Source organism: Eumetopias jubatus, unplaced genomic scaffold (genome assembly GCF_037043125.1).
Source record: "Eumetopias jubatus isolate StellerSeaLion01/CBP00866 unplaced genomic scaffold, mEumJub1_p1.0 scaffold_9, whole genome shotgun sequence".
Lineage (NCBI taxonomy): Eukaryota > Metazoa > Chordata > Mammalia > Carnivora > Otariidae > Eumetopias > Eumetopias jubatus.
In genome coordinates, this window is record NW_028274815.1 from 78,216,501 (window position 1) to 78,229,255 (window position 12,755).

Consider the following 12,755-nt stretch of genomic DNA (forward strand, 5'->3'; position numbering starts at 1 on the left):
CCTGCAATTCAGAAAGTCTTCAGAGATCAGAATACTGCAGGCACTTAAACTGAACTGTCAGCATGCAAGACCTCTCCATGTGTGTGATCTTACTGCACCTGCGTGCAACACTGTTGAGCTTACAAGGCTCAAGACCATAATTCTCCTTTTAGAGATGATGAAACTGAGGACAAAGGGAGAAAAAAACAACCTGCTCAAGTGGCAGTAAGTGGCATAATCCAGGTCCTGAATATGAGTCATCTGACTCCAAAGCCAGGGTTATTATATCTTAGTGATCAGGTGAAGGAAGGGCTATGGCAAGAGGGTCTTGAATCCTTCTGTACACAAATCTGTACCTCTAGACTGAAAACTATTTTTAAGTTATGAAATTGTGATTTATAATAAATAAATATATATTTGATCTTTGTCCCATTTCTGGCACAGAGCTCCCCAAACCCTTGGAATTTCCTAAGTAATGAGAGCAAGAGACATGTCTTTTGTTATGTTAATGAGGTGGGTTTGGGGCCCACCCCAATGAAGGATGGGGGCTGGCTGCCAGGAGAGCCAACCATATGATCAGTGTTGGAACTCTTGGTCCTACTCCAACCTCCAAGGAAGGGAGAGGACCAGGAGGTTGAATCGATCACCAATGGCCAATGATTTAGTAAAGTCATGACTATGTGACGAGGCCTCCATAAAAACCCAAAAGGACAGGGTTGGAGAGGTTCCATGCTGATGAATACACGAAGGTGCTGGGAGAATGGCGCCTTCAGCGAGCATGGACGCTCCACGCCCTTTCCTGCCTACTTTGCCCTATGCACCTCTTCCATCTGGATGTTCATCTGTAGCCTTTCTCATACCCTTTAATAAATTAATAAACGTAAGTGTTGTGCAGAGTTCTGTTAGGCACTCTAACAAATTAATCAAACCCAAGGAGGGGGTCTTTGGAACCTCCAATCTATAGCTGGTCGGTCAGAAACACAGGGCTTGCAACTGGCATCTGAAGTATGTATGTATGTGGGGGTGGGGGTGGGGGCCGCTTTTGTGCAAATGAGCCCTTAACCTGTGAGATCTGACGTTAACTTCAGGTAGATAGCCCCAGAATTCAGTTAAATTGTAGGATACCCAGCCACTGTCACAGAGAATTCCTTGGGGTGGGGAAAAGCTTCCATACATTTGCTGACCAAAAGTGTCAACGAAGTGTTTAGGTAAAAGTAGACACACACAGGGAAAAAACACACAGTAGGGAAGAAGCGAGTTTTTCCCTACATAGTAAGAAAAAGAAACCTGAGTTTTTCCTTTACACAACTATAGACTTCTTTCTTTTTTAGTGTTAAGGCTTTTTTTTTTCTCATTAAAAATCAGTACATGCTCAAAATTCTAATTTTATAAAACTGTAAACGAGACAAAGTGGCATATCCCCATAATCCCAACTCTCACAATACGCACTACTAATAGTTTGGGGTATATTCTGCAAGACCATTTTCTCTATTCATCCAATTAATGCACAGGTAGGAGCTGTATAAATGTGTGTATGAGCTTGAATATATTTACACACTTGCAAATGCTTCTACTGGATCAATTTTTAGAAGCAGAATGTTAGGTCACTTAGTATATAGTACTTTTAAGTTTTAATAGCTATTGCCAAATTGCTTTCCAAGGAGATTGTACCAATTTCTACTGGTTGACAAAGAAAATTTGTATAAATACAAATGGCCAAAAGACATATAAACCAAGGAGACTATACCAGTTTCTACTGACATACAATATGCGACTGACAAAGTCTGTATAAATACAAATGGTCAAAAGACATAAACCAGTATTTAATCCCATCTGGTAAAGAAATCCAAATTAAGTAAAAGCAGTATATTTATTTTTAGCCATCAACTTGGCAAAAAAATTAAAGACTAATATTATCTGGCAGAGTGTGGGACAGGAAAACAAGCTCTCTCACAGACTGTTGGAGGGATAACCTGGCTCAACTTCCAGAGGGCACTCTGGCCATGTACGAACATTTTAATGTACATGGACGATGACCCGGGAATTCCACATTTAGGAATGGATCCCACATCAGTAAGTATCCAAGTGCCCATCAATTTACTTACGGTAATGCACAGTGCAGTCTTTAAAAAGAGAGCAAAAATTTGGAAACAGTTCAAATGTCTATCAATCAGAAATTAAGTCAATTACATTAAAATCATACAATGGAATATTTTGCAGTCATAAAAAAAGATGCTATGATACTCTTTTTAGCATAGAAAAATGTCCATGATATTAACAAATATATAGAACAATCCCATTTATATATAAAGTATAAAAGCCATAGGAAAAATTTCTTAAAATATATTTCAGAGTATGAAGAGTTGTATCTACACGGAGGAGTAACAGGTAAATTTTAACTATACATTCTGTAATTGTTTTAAATGGTATGCATGTGTTTACTTTTATATTAAAGAAAACATTAACAACATTTCCCTTTTAAAAGACATGGGAAACCACGAAAAGTTGGGAATCAGTACACTAGAACCAGATAATGTCCTAAATCCTCTCATATTCTGAAATTCTACATAATAAAGAAAATATTTACTCCAGAGGCTTTTTTCCTTCATTATTCCCAAAAAGCATATTCAATACGCTTTCTCTAGATCTTGTGAGGAGACTAAAATACAAGAAATGTTCCTTGTTCTTACTGTATTTTGACTTTTAAAATAATACTGATCGCTGCATCTTGGGAGTACAGAGAAGGGGTAGAGAGAATAAGGAAATGATAAAACCGCAATCCAGGCAAAGCTTTTCTCAGGTTTCAAAACTCCCAAAGAAAATCAGTGCAAATCTCCAAATTTAGGTCCGAGAGCTAAAAATGGAGACTCACTGCTCTTAAAGATTTATGTATATAATATTATCCTACTCACAACAGATCATTATTCCTGGACCATTACTGTAGGAGACAAGTCAAGGCAAACACAGCAAGTTAGACTTACATTTAACTATCAGAAAGAATATATTATCTAACCTTTATATATTTTTAAAAACATGCTTATAAAAGCATGTTTTTAAAAAAGCCAATATTAAAACATTCATTTATGGTTTCAACTCTTATACATTATATGTAGTAAAAAAATAATGACAATTAAATAATTACCTCTCCTATGAAGACTACTATAACACAGTCCAACTTCTCTTCAGGATACAGATTATCAATAAGGGAATGAAGGGTTTCTATGAGGTAAGATTTAACTTCTCTCTTCACTGTGGGAATTCCCATTACTATTGACACTGAAACAAAATAATGATAGTAATTATATAAAAAGATTTCACACTGACAGTACAGAATAACACTAGTATTTCAAAAGTGATTATACCCTCTCAAATTGATAAAAATAACTGAGAAATTGAAATATACTACTCAATAATAACTGAGGAATCAAAATATATTACAAAATGTACTACTATACGAAGAAAAATAATCAAAGCCAGAAAAGGCATACCCATAACAGTGTAATTCTTTTCCACAGGGCTTATCCATAAAAAATGTCAAAGTGCTGATAAAAATGAAGACATTAAACCTCACATTAAAAACAAGTGACTGTAAAGTATAAACAAATATAAATTATACAACTAAAAGTTAGAAACACTGAACACATCTTAAAAATTAATGTCTCAAAAAAAAAAACAATGTCTCAGATATCACGTATATAATGCAATCAGAAGGACACAACATCCCTTCTGTGGTTTTCTTGCCAAAAATGCATAACCTCAATCTAACCATGAATATCAGACAAATCCAAATTAGGGGGATAATCCACAAAATAATTGTCCAGGTATTTTCTGAAGTGTCCAGATCAGGAAAGACAAAGAAAGAATAAGGAACTGTGCGAGATGGCCGAAGACGAAGGAGACATGACAAGTAAATGAAATATGGAATCCTGAGTTGGATCCTGGAGCAGAAAAAGAAGAATGAGAAAATGACAAAATCTGAAGAGGATCTAAGGTTAGTTAACACTACAGCATCAATGTTAAGTTCCTAGTTTTGATCATTTCAACATTTAGGGGAACCGGGTGAGGTATATGAAAACACTGTGTGTACTATCCATGCAACTCTTTCAAGTCTAAATTACAGCCAGTTCTACTGCAATGCTTGTTTTGCAACACAAATTTTTTCTTGAGTGATTAATGTATTAGGCAACTATCTGAGCATAATGTGTATTTCTCATTTGCTTATGTGCAATTTCTCCTCTAGGATAAGCATTCACTAGGTAAACACAGAAAGTGGAATCCATTTGAAATGAGTTTAAAAAACTGAACCGAGCAATGTAGAAATACACGAACAGTATACACTCCTAACTTCTACCAGCTGCCTCAGTTAACTGCACGTGAAGAACCACACATATCTACATTTAGTGTTGAAATTTCCACCAGATTGCAGATAACCTGCCTTGCATCACATTTCTCAAAACCTTCCAAGCGGCAATCCTTCTGAAGCCCATTTTAACAGGCAAACCCTCCAGTATTATTCGGTACCATATTTACTGTAGTACTTAGTATTTCTTCATCATTTAGCATGTGTAAAACTGTGTTTTTGTCTTTTTGTATGTGTAACTAACAAAGTTTCTGAACACTGTGATACTAACCGACTTTTCTCCTTTTATTGAACAATTCTGCATAGCATGACAAATTTTAAGAATGCATATATTATGTTATAATAGGACTGTAATCCACAGGAAATTTTTTTTAATAACACCTTTTAAAAAGCCTTAATATCCTGTTACATAGCAGTTGAGAAATATTTTGCAAATGTTAAAAATATTTAAGTCTTAATAATGTAAAAATGTATTAGAAATGCAACAAAATACTTAGAATTCATGAAATTCTGAAATCAGAAGGAAGCTTGAAGATCATGGCTCAATGAGTCTACCACCATGATTCTGCAAATAAGAATACTAAGATCCATAATTTGGCTATATGCAAAAGAATGAAACTGGACCAGTTTGTTACACCATACACAAAAATAAACTCAAAACAGATTGAAAACCTAAATGTGAGACACGGAACCATAAAAATCCTAGAAGAGAGCATTGGCAATCATTTCTCTGACATTGGCCACAGCAACATTTTTCTAGATATGTCTCCGAGGCAAGGGAAACAAAAGCAAAAATAAACTACTGGGAGTACACCAAAATAAAAAGCTTCTGCACAGCAAAGGAAACAATTGATAAAACTAAAAGACAATCTACTGAATGGGAGAAGGTATTTGCAAATGACATATCCAATGAAGGGTTAGTATCCAAAATAAGTAAAGAATGAATACAACTTAACAACAAACAAACAAATAATCTAATTTAAAAGGGGGCAGAAAGATATTTCTCCAAAGAGGACATACAGATAGCCAACAAGACACATGAAAAGATGCATGACATCATCATCATCAGAGAAAGGCAAATCAAAACCACAATGAGAACACCTCACATCTGTCAGAATGGTTAAAATCAACAACACAAGAAAACAGGTGTTGATGAGGATGTGGAGAAAAAAGGAATCCTCATGCACTATTGGCAGAAATGCAAACTGGTGCAGCCACTGTAGAAAACAGTATGGAGGTTCCTCAAAAATTAAAAATAGAACTACCCTATGACCCAGTAACTGCACTATTGGGTATTTACCCAAATATTATGAAAGCACTAATCCAAAAAGATAAAAGCATCCCTATGTTTACTGCAGCATTATTTATGATAGCCAAGTAATGGAAGCAGCCCAAGTGTCCATGGATTGATGAAAGGATAAAGAAGATGTGATACACACACACACACACACACACACACACACACACACACACAATGGAATAGCACTCAGCCACAAAAATAATGCAGTCTTGCCATCTGCAACACTGATGGAGTATGAGTATATAATGTTAAGAGAATAATTAAGTCAGAGAAAGACAAATGCCCTATGATTTCACCCACAGGTGGAATTTAGGAAACAAAACAAAGGAAAAAAAAGACACAAACCAAAAAAAAAAAAACAAAACAAAACAGAGTCTTAACTATAAAGAACAAAGGTTACCAGAGGGGAGGTGAATGGGAGGATAGATAAAATGGGTGATGGGGACTAGAGCATACACTTACAGTGACGAGCACTGAGGAACACATAAAACTGTCGAATCACTAAATTGTACACCTAAAACAAACACTATATATTAACTATGTTGGAATTAAAATTTAAAAAGCAATAACAGCCCTCCCCCCCAAAAGAATACTAAGATCCAAATGGTTTAAAAAATATCCCCAAAGGTAGATACCACACTCCTCTCTTCAATTTTGAGATGAAGAGCTTCCTGGGGTTCAAAAAGAGATCTGTCATATTTAGACTTCTGGGAAGATGGCAGAGCAGTAAAATCTTGAGCTCACAGACACACAGTGCAACCAACTCTGAAAAAGACTCAAAGACTGGCACAAGAGACTTTACAGTTAATCGTAGAGAAAACCACAATGAGAACTCCAGGAGGGGAGGAAATGCACTTAGGTACCAAACCTCTGTGAGACTAACTGCACACAGGACCGAGAAGGGAGAGGAGCAGAATCCACACCAGGTACCACAGGCGTGGAGAAGCCACACTGGTAAGATAAGTCCCCATAACATCTGGCTTTGAAAACCAATGGGGCTTAACTTCCAGAGTTTTAAAATCAGCAGACCCTAACTCTGGGTACTTTAAAATCAGCTGGTGTAGCTCCAGGAGAGCTGGCAGGGATAACAGGAAACTGTGTCCCCACCCTCAAAGGGCCAGCATAACAAAGAGCCCTGCAGAGACGCCTCAAGGAAGCAGCAGTTTGGAAAGTGCCTGTGGTATCTCAGACTTTGCACTGAAGGGGCAGAAATCTTTAGGAGACTTCAAGAACAAAAGTGCTAGCAAGCACCATTCTCTTACCCTAGGCTCCCTCCCCTCCCGACGCCCCCACCCCATATAGCCAGACACTTGTGGGAACCACCACAAATACTCTCTACATATCTTGCTAGGAACAAGTGCCCCACCTCTGCATTCCCCTTTGGAGGCACCACATCCAACCTGACCCACTCAGCAGGCATGCCTCCAAAACCACCTCTGCCCCAACACACCATGCAAGCAACCCCAGCAGGGACAAGTGCCACTCCAAGGTGACCCCTGGCCTGGGGAGAAGGGAGTATAACCATACAAAACCAGTGTATCCACTGTCCCAGCAGCCAAACCTTATAGCTGGCAGTGCAGAGACAGTGCACTGCAGCTCAGTATACCTGCAGTCCCAGAGCACACAGACTAAGGGCAGGCATCCAACCTGACTGCTGCCCTACAAGCCACCTTAAAGCACAGGGACCAAACCCTGGCCAGTGTACCCCAAACAGATAAAATGGGCCTATGCGGCCAACTGGGCTGAAGGTAAATGCAGCTCAGTCCCACAGTAGGACCCACATCGCCACAAAGGAGACACCCTGGAGGTGCCTGGTTCCAGTGAACAGAGGACACTGTGCTACAAGACACCACAAGACCTCTTCTTCATAAGGCCACTACTTTCAAGATCAGGAGATGTACATGATTTCCCTAAGACAAAGAAACAAACACAGAGTTAGACAAAATGAGGAGACAGAGCAATGTGGCCCAAATGAAAGAACAGGACAAAAATCACAGGAAGAGAGCTAAATGAAATGATGATAAGCAATATGCCTGATAAAGAATTCAAAGTAATGGTCATAAAGATACTCACTGGACTTGAGAAAAAAGTGGAGGATCTCAGTAAGACCTTCAACAAAGAGATAGAAAATACAAAAAAGAACCAGTCAGAAATGAAAAATTCAGTAACTGAAATTCAAAATTCACTAGAGCAAATTGATCCCAGAATAGAGGCACCTCTATTGCCAGCAAATTGCCAGCAAATTGATCCCAGAATAGAGAACAACTAAGCAGTGATGTGGAAAATAGAGTAATGGAAAGCAACCAAGCTGAAGAGCAAAAAGTAAAAAGAATAAAAAATGAAAATAGGTTCAGGAAACTCAACATCATCATCAAGCAGAGTAACATTAACATTATGGGGATCCCAGAAGACAGAAAGCAACAGAAAACGTATTTGAAGAAATTATTGCTGAAAATTTCCCTACTGCGGGGAAGGAAAAGATATCTAGGCTCAAGAAGCACAAAAGAGCCCCCAACAAAATTTACCCAAGGAAGTCCACACCAAGACACGTAATAATTAAAGGGACAAAAACAAGTGATAAAGAGAAAATTTTAAAAAAAGCAAGCGAAAAGAAAAATTGTATACAAGGGGAACCACATAAGGCTATCAGTTGATTCTCAAACAGAAACTATGCAGGCCAGAATGGAGTGGCAAGATATATTCTAAGTCCTGAAACGATAAAACATGCAACCAAGAAAACTCTATTCAGCAAGGTTATCATTCAGAATAGAAGGAGAGATAATGACTTTCCCAGACAAACAAAAGTTAAAGGAGTTCATAACCACTAAACCAGGCTTATAGAAAAACGTTAAAGGGAATTCTTTGAGTAGAAAGAAAAGGCCATAATTAAGCATAAGAAAATTATGAAAGGAAAAAGTGTCACAGGTAAATGCAAACATATAATAAAAGTAGTAGATTAATCACTTACGAAACCATTATGGAGGTTAAAGTCAAAAGCAGTAAAATCAATTCTAACTATAAAAATCAGTCAAGAGATTCATAAAAGTATCTAATATGACATCATATACATAAACCAGCGGGGGGGGGGGGGAATGCATAGGAAAAATTCAGTGCTTTTAGAACGGGTTCAAAAGCTTAAGTGACCAGGCGTCTGGGTGGCTCAGTCGGTTAAGTGGCCGCCTTCGGCTCAGGTCATGATCCCAGGGTCCTGGGATCGAGCCCCGCATCGGGCTCCCTACTCGGCGGGAAGCCTACTTCTCCCTCTCCCTCTGCCTGCCTGCCGCTCCCCCTGCTTATGCTCTCTCTCTATCTCTGTCTCTGTCTTAAATAAAAATAAACAATCTTTAAAAAAAAAAAAAGTGACCATGGGAGGAGCAAGATGGCGGAGGAGTAAGAGAACTAAATTTTGTCTGGTCCCAGGAATTCAGCTAGATAGGGATCAAACAATTCTGAACACCTATAAACTCAACAGGAGATGAAAGAAAAGAATAGCAGCAACTTTCTGAATAGAAAAGCGACCACTTTCTGGAAGGTAGGACGTGCGGAGAAGGGAAACAAGGCAATATTCGGGAAGATAGACGGCGTAAGGTGGGAGCCTACCTCAACCACTAGTGGCAAGTGATAGAGCCGCAGAGCACAAAATCGGAACTTTTAGAAGTCGGCTCCGCTGAGGGACGTCGCTCCAGTGGCTAAGCAGGGGATGGAACCCTCGCGGGACAGTGCGGTCTCAGGACCCCCAGGGTCACAGAAAGACCAGGGGTGCCTGAGTGCAGCAGAGCTCCCAGGTACTGGAGCGGGGAAGCCGGCTGCAGAGACGGAGCAGAGGAGCGGGCTCTCAGCTCGGGGTTGCCATAAACCATGATCCATGGCCCACTCGGGCCACTGCTCCTCCAGCAGGGACCCAACAAGCGGCAGATCGGGGGAGACTCCCCTTCCTCCCCCGGGAGGAGCGGCGTGGGAGCGCACCGCAGGGATCTGCTGGGTTTGGAGACTCCACACGGGGTCGGGTGCTAGAGATAGAAACCATCGGTCACAGGCCGGGTGAGCAAGGAGTGCTGCCGGAGACCGGGGAGACGGGAGTGACTGACTATTTTTCTCTGGGGGCGCACTGAGGAGTGGGGCCCCGAGTTCTCGGCTCCTCCAGCGTGGAGATCGGGAGGCCACCATTTTCACTCTCATCCTCCAAAGCTGAACAGAAAGCTTGCAGGGAACAAAAGCTTGCGAGAGCAAACCCGAGCAGATTACTTAGCCCGGACCGGCAAGAGCAGGGCAATTCCACCTCCAGCAAAGACATTTGGGAACCACGGCAACAGGCCCCACCCCCCAGAAGATCAGCAAGAACAGCCAGCAAGCCAAGACCAAGTTTACCCATCAATGAGAACAGCAGAACTCCAGCGCTAGGGGAACACTGCACATAGAATTCATGGCTTTTTTCCCCCTGATTCTTTAGTCCTTCAAAGTTAATTTTTTTAATTTTCTTTTTCTTTTTTTTTTGAATTTTTCTTTTTCCCTTTTTTCAACCAACGTCTTATCAATCCCTTTTTTAAAAAATCTTTTTTATTTTTCATTTTTAGAGTCATATTCTATCCCTTCATAGTAGTTAACCTTATTTTTGGTGTATGTGTGTGTATGTGTGTATGTGTATGTGTGTGTGTGTGTGTGTGTGTGTGTGTGTGTATAAGTTGTTCTCTCTTTAAAATTTTGGGATACAGGTTCTTCTAACAGACCAAAATATACCCTAAATCTTTAGTGTATGGCTTTGTTCTAGTCTCCTGCCTGATCACATTCTCCTTTTTTTTTTTTTAATTTCTTTTCTTTCTTTTTTCAACCAATTTTTTATCTTACCAATTCCTTTTATAAAATCTTTTACAATTTTCATCTTTACAGTCATATTCCATCCCTTCATCATATTCACCTTATTTTTGTACATATATAAGCTTTTCTTTCTTTAAAATTTTGGGAAGCAGTTTCTTCTAACAGACCAAAATATGCCCAAAATCTAGTGTGTGGCACTAATCTATTCACCAACCTGATCATATCTGACCATATTCTTTTTTTTTTCTTTTTCTTTTATTTCCCTTTCTTTTCCACCAGTTTTGGGTCTCTTCTGATTTGTTTAGCATATATTTTTCTGGGGTCCTTGTTACCCTGTTAGCATTTTGTTCTCTCATTCATCTATTATCCCCTGGACAAAATGACAAGATGGAAAAAATCACCTCAAAAAAAAAAAAAAAAAACAAAAGGCAGTACCAACTGCCAGGGACCTAATCAATACGGACATCAGTAAGATGTTGGAACTAGAGTTCAGACTGACAGTTATAAAGATACTAGCTGGGCTTGAAAAAAGCATGGAAGATACTAGAAAAACCCTTTCTGGAGAAATAAAAACTAAAATCTAACCAAGTCGAAATCAAAAAGTCTATTCATGAGGTGAAATCAAAAACAGAGGCTCTAACTGCTAGGATAAATGAGGCAGAAGAGACAATTAGTGATACAGAAGACCAAATGATGGAAAATAAAGAAGCTAAGAAAAAGAGAGATAAACAACTATTGGATCACGAGGGCAGAATTCGAGAGATAAGTGATACCATAAGACAAAACAATATTAGAATAATTGAGATTCCAGAAGAAGAAGAAAGAGAGAGGGGGGCAGAAGGTATATTGGAGCAAATTATAGCCTAATTTGGGGAAGGAAACAGGTATCAAAATCCAGGAGGCACAGAGAACCCCCCTCAAAAATCAATAAAAATAGGTCAACACCCTGACATCTAAGAGTAAAACTTACAAGTCTCAGAGACAAAGAGAAAATCCTGAAGCTCAGGACAAGAGATCTGTAACCTACAATGGTACAAACATTAGATTGGCAACAGACCTATCCACAGAGACCTGCCAGGTCAGAATGGACTGGTATGATATATTCAGAGTGCTAAATGAGAAAAATGTGCAGCCAAGGATACTATATCCAGCTAGGCTGTCATTGAAAATAGGAGAGATAAAAAGCTTCCAGGACAAACAAAAACTAAAGGAATTTGCAAACATGAAACCAGCCCCACAAGAAATACTGAAAGAGGTCCTCTGAGCCAAGAGAGAGCCTAAAAGTAACATAGACCAGAAAGGAACACAGACAATATACAGTAACAGTCACCTTAGACTGTTTTTAGAGTCATATTCTATCCCTTTAGAGTAGTTAACCAGGAAAGACCTCAAATAGCCAGAGGAATGTTGAAAAAGAAAACCAAAGCTGGTGGCATCACAATTCCGGACTTCAAGCTCTATTACAAAGCTGTAATCCTCAAGACAGTATGGGACTGGCACAAAAACAGACACATAGATCAATGGAACAGAATAGAGAGCCCAGAAATGAACCCTCAACTCTATGGTCAACTAATCTTCGACAAAGCAAGAAAGAACGTCCAATGGAAAAAAGTCTCTTCAACAAATGCTGCTGGGAAAATTGGACAGCCACATGAAGAAGAATGAAACTGAACCATTTCCTTACACCACACACAAAAATAGACTCAAAATGGTTGAAAGACCTAAATGTGACACAGGAGTCCATCAAAATCCTAGAGGAGAACACAGGCAGCAACGTCTTCGACCTCAGCCGCAGCAACTTCTTCCTAGAAATATTGCCAAAGGCAAGGGAACCGAGGGCAAAAATGAACTATTGGGACTTCATCAAGATAAAAAGCTTTTGCACAGCAAAAGAAACAGTCAATGAAACCAAAAGACAACTGACAGAATGGGAGAAGATATTTGCAAATGACATATCAGATAAAGGGGTAGTATCCAAATTCTATAAAGAACTTATCAAACCCAACACCCAAAGAACAAATGATCCAATCAAGAAATGGGCAGAAGACATGAACAGACATTTTTCCAAAGAAGACATCCAAATGGCCAACAGACGCATGAAAAAGTGCTCAATGTCGCTCAGCATCAGGGAAATCCAAATCAAAACCTCAATGAGATACCACCTCACACCAGTCAGAATGGCTAAAATTAACAAGTCAGGAAACGACAGATGTAGGCAGGGATTGCGGAGAAAGGGGAACCCTCCTACACTGTTTGTTGGTGGGAATGCAAGCTGGTGCAGCCACTCTGTAAACAGTATGG

General features: G+C 39.4%; 1 protein-coding gene across 3 annotated transcripts in view; it reads right to left on the reverse strand.

Moving 5' to 3' along the window:
* Nucleotides 1-12,755, reverse strand: part of MGAT4A (alpha-1,3-mannosyl-glycoprotein 4-beta-N-acetylglucosaminyltransferase A) — a 124,878-nt gene that overhangs the window by 56,310 nt on the left and 55,813 nt on the right. For all 3 annotated transcript variants that reach the window (XM_028103760.2, XM_028103761.2, XM_028103759.2), the window contains exon 5: nt 3,122-3,255. In XM_028103760.2, the coding sequence (XP_027959561.1) occupies nt 3,122-3,255 (134 nt within the window). The remainder of the gene's footprint in view (nt 1-3,121; nt 3,256-12,755) is intronic.